The sequence below is a fragment of the Gossypium hirsutum genome, chromosome A10 (genome assembly GCF_007990345.1).
Source record: "Gossypium hirsutum isolate 1008001.06 chromosome A10, Gossypium_hirsutum_v2.1, whole genome shotgun sequence".
NCBI lineage: Eukaryota > Viridiplantae > Streptophyta > Magnoliopsida > Malvales > Malvaceae > Gossypium > Gossypium hirsutum.
Window position 1 is genome coordinate 4,741,119 of NC_053433.1, and position 13,289 is coordinate 4,754,407.

The following is a 13,289-nucleotide window of genomic DNA, read 5'->3' on the forward strand; positions in this document are numbered from 1 at the left end:
AATATTTGGTGGGTTCCGTAATCAACTTTACTTAAATGTTTTTATATGCATAACTCTTTTCATATGTGGAAGCAAAGAAATGCAATCAATAATCAATGGTTTGATAAGTTGTTTTTCTTTTATTATGAATTATGAATTAACATTTTCAGGCGGCAAGACTTTCTAGAAACATATTCATGTTTAAAGATCTTACCTTTATTCATAATAGTTAAAATAAAAAAAATAAATATTATTTTTAATTAATTTCATAATACGGGATTATATTAAAAGAAAAAAATTGTATGAAATAGTTATCATCCTTTTTTAATAGTTTAATGTTACATTAACAATAATTTTATTTGGACTTAATTTTTTTTAAAGATGAAAAGACTAATGTAGCATTAACTGCTAGAAAAGGAATACAGATGACGTGGCTAGTGGCAGAACCAAAAAATTTTTTTTTGGGTCGAAATTAAATTATATATTTTTACTATAGCAAAAATGTAATTTTACTATTTTAATAAACTATATCTTTATAATTTTTAAAAAATTAAATTAAATTTTTTATTATTTTGAGAGGACAATGTCTAATTTTACTATTATTAATTTAAAATTTTTATAAATTATAAAAAAGTATAAATATAATTTTTTTTATTTTAAGGGAGGCGGAATCCTGCCTATCCCTTGTTCCACCACTGAATGTGGTGACAATCTTTTCCCTAGATTAAAATATGTGTAAAACTAGATTATTAATTTTAAAATGAACAAAACTAGATTATTAACACGTGTTCATATGATAATTTATATATTTTTTTTAAATTTAATTATTTAGAAATCATTGAATAAATGCATGGTCGTAGAGAACTGATCTAATACAATGCTAATTGAGGTTACAATTCTACCAACAAAGTCTTTAGAAGGTGACATGTATTTTTTGTTTCTAAAATATAGTCAAATTATTTGAAAACGAAGATAATAAAAGTTGATTGATATGGTTAATAATGAAGAAGTGAGTGTGAGTTGAATTTATACTTAATTATGGACCGGTTCATTCATTCAGGTTTGAAGGTTTGTCAAAAAATTGAGAGCGCTTGAAAAAAATATAGACCAAAAAAATAGGCTTTAACAAGAAATAAGACTCGCTTTCTAAACAAAACGGGTCTCAAGTAATATTTTTTTACTTGGACTCAGTCGAATCTGCCTACAATTTTTTTCCTTCGTTGCTATTATTTGAATATTGTATAATTCTTATTTTATTGTTAATTTTACTATTATTTTAGAGACATTTGCTTGCTAGTTGTAATAATTTTTAGTGTATTTTATGTATTATGTTTTTTAAATTTATTTTTATATAAAAATTTTAATACGAACATATCGATTCAAGCTTGAATTTAGTATTTTTTTATCTAAATCGAAATCAAACAAAATTTTAAACACATTTTTAGATTCAACCCATCCTAGAAAACAAATTCGACCTGTGTAATGAACAAATCAATTTCAATTTCGTTTAAACACGTTTTTTTTTCTATTTAAATCTTAAAAAACATAAATTTCAATTTTAAAGTAAAACAACTCAACCGTATCAAGAATTTATAAAATGAAGTAAGAGAAAGAAATCAAAATTTTAATATAATTTTCCCAATCAAGTAAAAAATAGGTTCGATCTGCTTTTGTCTGCTAATCTCTATTAACCATTTAAAAGGTTACAAGTGTTTTATTGCTGTCCGCATTGCTTATCTCATGTATAAGAAAAATAGGTGATAATGACATTCAAAGATTTCGTACCATAGTTCAAAACCAAAATCTAGACAGTTAAGGTAGAAGATGACGATTATTTAGATTTTAATTACTGATTATTTCACGCAATTAATTGTGTCAAAAAGTTAGGTCCTTTCTAACATATAATATAAGTATGTTTGCATGACCTTTGCCCGCATCAATATCGCACAATATTTAAAAATTAACCCTAAAACTAAAATATTACAAATATATTCTCGAAGCTCTTTATTTATTTCTCAATTTACAATAATCTACTTTCTATATTAAATCAACATACATGTGTTTTTCTATTTAAGGATAATATATGGGTTATTATATCGGTAAAAGTATTATGGAGGTTTTTTTATTAAAAATTAGATTATATTTTGTCCTCATTACTAAAAAAAAGTAGATTGATGAGTTCATATATATCATATCAAAGAGCAAGTTGGCTATTTTGTTAAAAATTCAATTTATTTTTACTATTAAAAATTAGTCTATGTATATCATCATAAAGGTACACGTGGCACGTCATGTGTAATAATTTGGTTATTTTATCCGCCACATCAAATTTTAATAATAAAAACGGATAAAAATTTTAATAGAAATGATCAATTTACTGTTTTATGTAATGCACATGGACTAATTTATTCATCTTTTGAGTAAATGAGACAAAATACAATTTGACTCATAATATAAAGGCTTTTATGATACTTATACTTTAATATATGTTGTATAATATTTATTTATATTTCTACAGTTTAAATGGGATATGTATTATTCTCTAAATCTTATTTGCAAAGTCTAAAAATATCATTATAAAGGTAGAGGTCTTAGGTTCAAAGTATCCAAGTTCAAAACTTACCATCCACAATTATAGGCGTAAGTCTCTAAATCCCATTATGTATAAAAGTTTGATTCTATTTGGTGGCTACTAAAATAATTTGTTTATAAATTATTCAGATTACACTTCAGAAAAAAAATCATTGTATCAAATAATTTTTCATGTAACAACCAAAAAGGGCAAAGTTGCAACAAATTTTAGGTGCTTAATTGAAAAAAATTAATCTTTACATGTTAAATTTTAAAAAATAGAATAATACAAGGGACAAATACAGATTTAACCCGAATAAAAAACAAAGCATGTGAAATGAGGTTGCCGTTTGCCACCGTCATTTGACATCAACAACAACCCAACTTTTATTAGTTGAATCTCAAACTCTGATTTTTAATTTGTGGTATTTAAAAGCTTTCCAATTTTCTAGCGTAGATCTTAGCATCCAATAATATTAAAGTGATATGTTTTCTCGCTTATGGAATCCTAAGTTTCAGTTCAAACTTGGAAAATAAAATTTGATGAAAAAAAAAAAAACAGAAAAGAAAGGGAAAAGCACTTAAAAGGAAAGTGCTTACTTTTTTTTTTCATTTTCTTCTGAACTCATTGAATTATCTAATTCAAGATTCCTTGTTTATTCTAAGTACAATTTGTGGCCCTCACCATTGTGTTTTCATGTCGCCACTAAACGAGTTATTATCTGAATAATTATTTTATTAATAAATTTAATTATATATAAATATATAAATAAAAGTAAGTTATTTAATTTTCCCACCAATGAAATTAGGTATTAGACAAAGTTTGGTATTTTCAACATTCAATTTAATATATCTTTCATCGAAATGAAAAAATTGATGAGTGAATGATATGTTATAGTATTTCGGGTTTAATTTCTATCGTACATTTATATTTTATATAAAATATAAAAAATAAAAATATTCTCAAAAAATTATTTTTTATTTTTTAAAATAACATTTTTTACATTAATTTAATCAAATTCTTTATATATAATTGTTCTTTCATATATAAATATATACCATTAAGTTTAAAATTGTTTAAGATATTAATTGGTAAAATATTAAAAAAATACTATATTGTAGATAAAACAATTCTAATGCTTTTTGGCCTTCTGTTTTTCAATTTCTAAAAATGAATAGCACAGTCATAGATGTTGTCACGAAGTCAAATAGAAACGACGCAAAGACTTTGAATTATTTAAATTCCAAATTGGTGGTTTTTTAAGTTAAATATTTTTTAAAACAAAGTAAAAATAATTATTAATTACAAAATAACAGTAAGATCAGGATTAGACAATAAAAAACGTATTATTGAAGGAGTTTCATTAGAGACTCGAGTATCAATATGAAAACTTTTGATAAATTCAATCGAAATAAGTAATGATTTTTATTTTCTGCAACTAAAAATAAGAATAAAATAACAATTAAATCAATAAAGTATAGGCATTAGGTTTGTTCCATAAGAGAAAGTCAATAAAACATGTTAGGCAAAGTTAGATAATCAAAATTAATAGAGTTCCTAATTTATTTCATGTTTGATTAAAGATTGCATTATTTTAATAAATATTTTTTTTATCCTTTTAACTTTTATTTAAAGAAAGTGGGATAAATCTAATCGAGTTGCTATGAGTACATGTGTTAATTGAATTTAAATTCAATTTCTTTAACTTTTTTATAACATTAAAAAATAATTATTTACAAAAAAATATTTTTTTAAAATATATTGATTAATGCAAAATAATTTCTTTTTAAAAAGCATAACTAAATTTTTTTTGAAAAAAGTCATTTAAGATGATTTTTATATAAAAATTATTTAATATTATAATTTTATTTCAACAACAAAATTTAATATTAATAACAGATTTAAATTTTAAATAGTATTCTTAATATTTTATTAAATATATTTTATATTCATATTTTAATAATGAATATATATATGATTATAATTTATAAAATTTAATAATAAATATCTTATAGTATAAAATATAAATATTAGTATTTGTTTAAATTCTAATTCATTTATCTTTTTCAATTTTATTGTGTTATTATGCACTCTTAAATATTAGACACATTAATTATTATTAAATTTATATAAGATATAATTATTATAAAATATTATCTTATTATAATTAAATTTCAATTGTCAAAAGAAAATTCTTTTACATATCCCATGTCAAATATAATTTATAATATGTTTGTTTCGAAAATAATTTTTAATAAAATAATTATATATTTTAGGAGCAAAAAATATAAATTTATAAATTAATAGATTGTAAAATTATAGTTTAATTCTCTGAAAATAATAAAAATTTATTTTTTAATAATTATAAAATTATAAATTAATGCAATAATAAATTATATTTTAACTCAAATGAATAATATAATTTCAACATTCTAAAAATATTTTTCTTGGGAAACAAACAGATAATAAGTATGTTTTTTAATTGGCGTCCTTAAAAAATTATAAAAAAGTAAATAAACAAATAAATAATGGAAAAGGTGACTGTTCCTCACTTGACACCTTTTCTTTTATTATATTTTTATCTGCTGCCTCTCTCCAAATCCAACTCATTCTTTCTCCTCCCTCTAGAACAAAAATTTTTAAAACAACAAAAAAAAACACACTCCATTTTACAACTCCCTTTGCCTTCTCTTCTCATTTACAACTTCTTTCTTCCATATCTTTATGCCCTTTTCTTCGATTTTTTTGGAGTTTAGGGTTCCCATTCATTTTCCCTTTGAATACCCATTTTGGAACCGTTCTTTCTTAGGAAAGATAAAAAAAAAATAAAAAAGGACACACTGCTTTATGGATCCGGAAGCCGGGTCTGTGACCCGGGAGTCTCGGCTGGTACTTTTTTTTTTTTACCTTTCAAGTTTTCCATTTTTTGGGATTTTGATGTTTGTATTTTTAATTTCCCCCTTTTTTTTTTAAATCTGGGTGCTTGTCTTTAATTGGGTTCTTTTAGTTGTTGTAGTTTTTTAAATGTTCGTTTGTTTGCTGAGAAAATATGAAAGAAAAGATGGGAGTTCTGATTCTGTTAATGTTGATATTTTTTTATAGGTTATCAAAAGTGAACTACATGTTATTAGTAGGCTGAGTTTACGTTCCGTTTTGAATTTTTAAATTTCATTTACATTTCACTATAGTTTTTTTTTTTTGCTTTGTTGTTCAAATATTATTGAATTTTGTTTTTCTTGTCAATTTGTTCTCTTTTCCTTCTAGTTTGTCGTTGTGTTTTGAATAAATATTACATTTCTATGAAACTTTGGAGTTCTTGTAGCAGTAAAATTGTATTTTGCGTCCTGCGCTTAACTTGTTGACATGCTTTTTTTCCCCCTGATGTTCCATTTTCTGGGGATTTTTAGATTCATAATATAGCATGAAGGCGTATTTTATTATGTTCAAGAAATGATAATGAATGAGGAAACGCTAACACGTTTGATGCTTGTTTTACATGCAGAAATTTTACAAGGCTACTTTATGTCTTGCTTATCAGAGTTTTGGTGTTGTATATGGTGATCTGAGCTCTTCACCACTCTATGTTTACAAAAGCACGTTTTCGGGGAGTTTAAGGCTTCATGAGGAAGATGATGAAATTCTTGGGGTACTGTCTTTGGTTTTCTGGACTTTGACTCTAATCCCTCTATGCAAGTACATTATATTTGTGTTAGGGGCAGATGATAATGGTGAAGGTGCTTTCAAAGACCTGCATATTTTATTACCTTGTTTATTGAGAAAAGTTTATCTGCACTTTTTTTAAGGATTTCCTGAAGGCGGCCTCATTCCTGCAGGTGGAACTTTTGCTTTATATTCATTGCTTTGCCGGCGTGCAAAGTTGGGTCTCTTGAGTGCTTCTGATGCATCTGACGATGACATATCTGCTTATAACTCTGGACTACCCAGGAAGGAGACTGTTGCTAGTTCTATTTTAAAGGAGTTCTTTGATAAGTATCATAGTTCTCGGATTGTGTTGCTTCTACTTGTGCTGCTGGGGACTAGCATGGTTATTGGTGATGGCATCCTAACCCCATCAATGTCTGGTATTCTCTCTATTTGGATGACTTGAACTAAATTTCCTTTATTTTTTTTACAGGAGGATGAATCTGGGAGTTAGATATATTTTACAGTGCATTTGATGTTTTTTTGCAAATAAATTGTGTGAAATTTTATATGAATGTTACATGCTGATCAATGTACTTATAACAAAAAGTTGCATTTGTTGCTTTATCTGCTAACTACTGTCTACTCCTTTTTGATCTACTCTTGCATTTACTAATGATATGCATTTCTTATACAGTTCTTTCTGCAGTTAATGGCATCAGAATTAAAGCTCCTTCTCTTCATGAGAGTAAGTCAAATTAGCATTTTCCGTCTCCTTATAGTGTACAATTCCTTTACTTTTGATTCAGAGTCACTCAAGTTGTTCCTAATTGCACATCCACACACACTGATATCTACAAGCTAAGCCTGCCAGCCTTTTTGCAGTTACTAGTTGGAAATTTGCACGAATGCTTATTTACAAATTACATTCAAACAAGGGTTTCCATAACTCCCTTTTAAATGGAGAGATAATTTCCTTAATTTAGCTTCTCTCATGTAGACTATACTGTGTTTATTGCTGGTGTGATTTTGGTGGGGCTGTTCGCACTTCAGCATTTTGGGACTCGTAGTGTTGGATTTCTTTTTGCTCCGATTTTGTTAGCATGGCTCTTTTGCATTAGTGTTATTGGAGTTTACAACACAATATACTGGAACCCACATGTAGTAAGTGCTCTGTCACCATATTATGTATATAATTTTTTCAAAAAGGCTGGAAAAGATGGATGGAGTTCTCTTGGAGGCATAGTTCTTTGCATCACAGGTTTGTCAGTTGCCCCTCTTGCTAAACATGTTTCTTTAAGTTAAATATTGGTTATAATAATGAATTTCCTTGTTTCAATTTATATCAGGTGCTGAGGCCATGTTTGCTGATCTTGGTCATTTTTCCCAACTTTCAATCCGGGTAAGTTCTTACTTGTGCTTGTATTTGAATAAATTGGAAAAGAATGAGAAACATCAATCCTATCTACTTTGCTTGTCTTAATATTGTAAAAGTCTTTGTGAATATTCTTTTATCTCTCTGTTTCCTATCTTTGTTTGTTGGGTGGTTTGTATAGACTGTTTTGCCTATTTCTTACTTCAAAGCATGACCATTAATTATATGCCTTTTTTATTTGTATTAATATATGTTTCTAATGAACAGATTGCATTTACTGTTATTGTATACCCTTGCTTGGTTTTGGCATACATGGGTGAGGCTGCCTATCTCTCCAAGCACAAAGAGGACCTTCAGAAAAGCTTCTATAAAGCTATCCCTGGTAAATCCAATTAAGAAGTCTTGTAATATTTCATTCGAGAGTGCTTCATGCTATTTCTCTGCTTTGTTTGGTCGCAAGTCACATGTAAACCTTATATATTAATGATACCTGTTCTAGGCTGGCCTACTTCCGAGCGGAAAAAAAAAAGTTGGGACTACTTAAATTTTTAAATATGTGCTTCAATCAAATTACACAATTTTCTTAATGATGCTATTGCTTGTTATTTATTTTGCTGGAATAGATGAATGTTAATGCTACCCATAAGGCTGAAAATAAGAGGTACTTTTTCTATTATTATCACATATTACATGGGGTTTGGAGCATAATCTCATATCAAATTTCCTCCTTTCACTTTGCAGAGGTTGTATTCTGGCCAGTTTTTATCATTGCAACACTTGCAACGATGGTTGGGAGTCAAGCAATTATTTCCGGTACTTTCTCAGTAATCAGCCAGTGTAGGGCTTTGAAGTGCTTCCCACGTGTCAAGGTGGTACACACATCAAACCACATACACGGGCAGATCTACATACCAGAGGTGAACTGGATCTTGATGGTTTTATGCCTTGCTGTTCTGGTTGGGTATAGGGATACGGACACGATAGGCAATGCATATGGTACAATCTTGGGTGCTCTATCTCTTATACCTCTCTTCTCCCTGCAGCTTACTCACATTCAATTTTGACTCATTATTCTTGTTTAGGTCTTGCGGTTATCACTGTAATGTTGGTTACCACCTGCTTGATGTTTCTGGTTATAGTTATGGTGTGGAAGAGGAATATTTTAGGAGCTCTAGCATTTGTCATAGTTTTCGGATCTGTGGAGTTGTTTTACTGCTCTGCATGCCTTGCAAAAGTTCATAAAGGGGGTTGGTTCCCTCTGGTTTTGTCACTAATATTACTGTCTACGATGTGCATATGGCACTACGGTACTCTAAAGAAACAAGCTTATGAGTTGAACAACAGGGTCTGCTTGGACATGCTTCTAAGCATGGGCACAAACCTGGGGATAAATCGAGTTCCCGGGATAGGGTTAATCTACTCAAATGTGGCCACAGGAGTCCCCCCAATGTTTGCCCATTTTGTCACCAACTTTCCTGCCTTTCATCGTATCCTTGTATTTGTTACGGTACAATCTCTTACAGTTCCAAAAGTTCCTGCCAACCAGCGGTTTGTTATCAGTCGGATTGGCCCAACAGAGTTCCGTCTCTTTCAATGTGTTGTTAGATACGGCTACAAGGATCAAAGGAATGATACTCATGATTTTGAGAATCATCTGATTGAAACTGTAGCAGAGTTTTTACGGAATGGCAACAATGATGGTGAAGCCTTCAGATGGGAAACCACAAATCAGCAGCAATCAAGTCCGTCAGACGATGTTACTGCTTCAAGTTTTGAGAATGTAGTTAGTAGTGAATCAAGTAAGAAAACAGTGAGATTTCGTGGTGTGGGATGTAGCAAGGAATTGGAAGATCTGAGAGAGGCCAGGGAATCTGGTCTGGCATATATGATGGGTAGCACTTGTGTTTTGGCATGCGATACATCTTCGTATTTGAAGAAGTTTGCCATAAACATCGTTTACGGGTTCTTGAGACAGAACTGTAGGCACCCTGCAATAGCCCTTGGGGTTCCACACACCTCTCTGATCGAAGTTGGAATGGTTTATCGAGTGTAAATTGCAACGCAATTTTAAAGAAGGCTATATGGTTTCTATAGAGGTTGATAATTCATTGAGAATGATCTGCTGGGCACAAATGCAAGCTGCAAATAACTTATTCAAGCTAACTGCCTGAGATTTAACACTGTTTGTAATTAAGGCATGTAATTCTAGAATTTCTTCACAGTTTTTTTTTTAATAGATTTAGCCTCTTAGGAATGAATACACAAACATGTAATTCTATCTAACTGTGATTCTACCTAGTTAATGAGTTAGAAAAAGGAAAGCGAGCTTGCTCGGCCCATCTTTAATGTAACATCTTTTCGTTTGTTTAATCAAAGTTTTTGCGGTACAAAGAATTTGTAACATAAGCAACTTGAACTAGTATAGATTTATTTATAGCTTCTATAAATCTTATTGATTTTACATGTCAACCAATATACACCAACCAACACGACATGTCTTAAAAAAATTCACACAGGTATACAAACAAAGAAAACAAAGAGAATCAATTTTTTCAAAAGAACCCAGATATAAAATCCAATCTTGGAACTTGGGTGTGTGTAACTTCAATTCTGAAATGACTTGATTAAACATTGGCTAAGTTGTTGGGCTTGGTGTGTGGAGGAGATGGGAAAGAGGTGGTTGCTGCCACGGGCGGCGGGGGCTTGGTATGTGGAGGAGATGGGAAAAAGGTGGTTGGTGCACCGGGCGGCGGAGCTGGAACACCATAAACCTGAGGGTTGGTGCGGAAATCTTGTCTACCTTTGGCTCTTCCAAAGAAGAAACATCCGGTACCAAGTAATATGCAGAAGATGATTAGAGGCAGAGAGATGACTACAACCATACCCATCTTCACTTCAAAACTCTTGCCGAATTTCTGTCTGCAAAAATTCTTTGTTTGTTGTCTTTGTCTGAAAGAGGATTTTGGGAGACAATATTTATAGAGGTTTTTGGCTTCTTAAATAAAAAGGAGGGCCAAAGGCAGAGTGGGTGGGGACTTAATAATGTTCTTTTGCCAACGGTCGTCTGCACAGCTAAACGTTCAATCCTGCAACGGCTAATTTTTGGTGGCTTGGCTGGCAGTGTTTCCAGCAGAAAAGTGAATTAATAATTAACGTATTAAAACTGTAAAAGTAAAAGCAGCAGACAAAGTGGTGGACATGCCGGAGTGGTTATCGGGCATGACTAGAAATCATGTGGGCTCTGCCCGCGCAGGTTCGAATCCTGCCGTTCACGAATGATATTTCTTTTTATTGCTTTGCTGTTGCCTTTGGCTGCAACTGCAACCATTATCTTTGTGACCGAGGATAACGGCCTAGTGCTTGAGCAGCCATTGTTCAGACAAAGTGGTGGACGTGCCGGAGTGGTTATCGGGCATGACAAGAAATCATGTGGGCTCTGCCCGCGCAGGTTTGAATCCTGCCGTTCACGAATGATATTTCTTTTTATTGCTTTGCTGTTTCCTGTGGCTGCAACTGCAACCATTATCTTTGTGACTGAGGAAAACGGCCTAGTGCTTGAGCAGCCATCGTTCTTGTTTCTCTTTCTTCCTTGTCATTACATGGCATCCAAAGGATGACAAATATCATATAGGATAATGATAAATTCCCTTTGAGCAGCCTTAGCTTTCTTTTTGGAGCAAAGGTATTTTTCTAACTAAGGTCTCTTCTAAGCATATTTTGACCTACTTTTCTCATCCGTCCAAATAACTTGTTTAAAAATATTTAATATTTAATTAATTTATGTTGTACACCAAAATAAATAAATAAAAGAAATTAGGGTTTAGACTTGTTCATTCTTAATCACAATCTATATATTAGTGCAACCAAGTGTTTGAGCAGATGATCATCGTGAACACAAAAAAGGGTTGAGAAGGATCAGAGTTACGATGATCGTTTATGGAAAAGAAGTTGCAAAGAGGATTTTCGAGTGCTAAATTTGATAAACAATCCAAAAAGTTTCCAAATGAAACGTTCAAGCCTCTATTTATAAGCCTTGTAAAGGAAATTATCTTAAAGAACGATTATAAAACAAGTGATATATTTTATGAAACATAGAAGTGAAGTGGGTTACTTCACAAGAACGTGTTATGTATTATTGGGTAATCAAATCACATTCAAGTTACTTGTAGTGAGTAATGGGAGAGAAATTATGAAAATTATGGATATAATAGTAGTATAGTGAAAGTAACTTATTTTAACAAGGAGAATGCTATTTGCAAACTTAAATGCAAGTAATTTGATCAATGAGAAGAGGGAAAGACAAAAAAACACTTGTACTTGAGAGAAAATTTAAGAAGTAAAATTCTTAACAATGTCCATATCCGAGCTTCCAAACTATGCTCTTCAAGACATCTCCAAATTTAGCTCCACAACCTTCTTAACATGAAGTTGCAATGAACAATATTTCCTGATACTACTATTGACACAGAAACATTAATAACCAAAAACAAATATTTACATCTATTTTTCACTTTTAACATCCTAGCAAACTAACTCAAAAACTAACTACAATGGTTTCTTCTTCCTCGAATGTTGCCAATAATGTAGCACATAAGAGGGGCATGCACAAACTTCATTTATACAAAGAAATGCATCCAAAACAAATTTTCTAACATATACATGTAAGTCAGTGATTTTCTTTCAACTACAAAAGATAGCAAAGTTATGTCTTAATGAGACAACATAAACCTCTCACCTTCCTTCAGTAATGTCACTGAAATCACTAACATTTACCGGAGATAGAATTGGAGCTACGTCTGGGCTTGAGCTAATCCTGTTCCGATTATGGTTGTCGCTATTCTCAGATGCAGGGAATCTATACCTGTTAAATCCTTAAAATCCCAGTCAGTAAGATAACTTGGCCTTGATTTTCTTTTTCATTTCTTATACTCATTGTTACATAATCGGAAGTTGTTCAGTAAAAGTAAACAACAATGGAGTAAATTGAAATGCTTATCATCAGATTTTCCTGATAAGTACCTGTTAGTCATATGATTCAAATCCATTCTTCCTGAGTATGGTTCCAAATCCCAAACTTTTAAAGCATGAAAGCATATTAGAGTGTGATCATACCAAAGAGTGCCTGATCAAGGCTGTTGTTTTCAAGATACTCTTGAACAAGAAGATACCAAAGAGTGCGATGTTGCACTGCTGATATGGTGGCTACCTCAGAAATAAATTTACTCTTTCCCTAGTTAGATGCTATTGAAAGCTGCTTCACAGCTACCACCCTCCACCCTATAAGGTAATCTAACCTAGTAATGTTGATATACATACATCTATCATCTTCTCAATCTTTTTTTTTGTTAATATTACTAATTTTTATTGCAAAAAAATTAGTTTATTTAGTTTATGAATTTTATAAAATTCAAATTCAATTGAATATTATTAATTTTTGATTAAATTTGTTGGTGGGACATTTAAAAAAAAGTACTAATTTGATAGTCATGTAACAAAAAAAATTGACCTAATAAATCTGAATTTAACAAAATGAAATTGATAGTGATAATAATTGTACTTGAATTTTAAAATTTGATAAATAAAGAAACTAAATTCTAAAATTACGAAAAATAAATAAATAGACTTATGGCATATTTTAACCTTAACATCCCTTTATTTGAATTGAAACAACTTCTCTCTTTATTTTGATTTTCTAGGCCAAAGGGTGGAATTAATCAAACG

The 13,289-nt window shown here is 30.5% G+C and overlaps 1 protein-coding gene and 2 non-coding genes across 3 annotated transcripts; all 3 read left to right on the forward strand.

Moving 5' to 3' along the window:
* The first annotated feature begins 5,096 nt into the window (after positions 1–5,096).
* Positions 5,097–9,955, forward strand: LOC107897489 (probable potassium transporter 13). Its single transcript, XM_016822967.2, has 9 exons — positions 5,097–5,440; positions 6,054–6,285; positions 6,385–6,633; positions 6,891–6,941; positions 7,194–7,454; positions 7,543–7,595; positions 7,836–7,950; positions 8,310–8,564; positions 8,651–9,955. Exons 1-9 carry the CDS (start codon positions 5,399–5,401, stop codon positions 9,619–9,621), a joined length of 2,229 nt encoding a protein of 742 aa, XP_016678456.2. The 5' UTR covers positions 5,097–5,398; the 3' UTR covers positions 9,622–9,955.
* Positions 9,956–10,760: 805 nt separating this feature from the next.
* On the forward strand, positions 10,761–10,842 carry TRNAS-AGA (transfer RNA serine (anticodon AGA)). The gene has a single exon. It is a non-coding gene; the product is annotated as a tRNA-Ser (tRNA).
* A 113-nt stretch (positions 10,843–10,955) lies between these two features.
* Positions 10,956–11,037, forward strand: TRNAS-AGA (transfer RNA serine (anticodon AGA)). Its single transcript has one exon. It is a non-coding gene; the product is annotated as a tRNA-Ser (tRNA).
* The last annotated feature ends 2,252 nt before the right edge of the window (positions 11,038–13,289 follow it).

Coding starts and splice junctions, on each gene's coding strand:
- LOC107897489 (XM_016822967.2), top strand. CDS start 5,399: ATGGATCCGGAAGCCGGGTCTGTGACCCGGGAGTCTCGGCTG. Junction 6,942..7,193: donor AGCTCCTTCTCTTCATGAGA/GTAAGTCAAATT, acceptor TCTCTCATGTAG/ACTATACTGTGTTTATTGCT. Junction 7,951..8,309: donor CTTCTATAAAGCTATCCCTG/GTAAATCCAATT, acceptor TTCACTTTGCAG/AGGTTGTATTCTGGCCAGTT.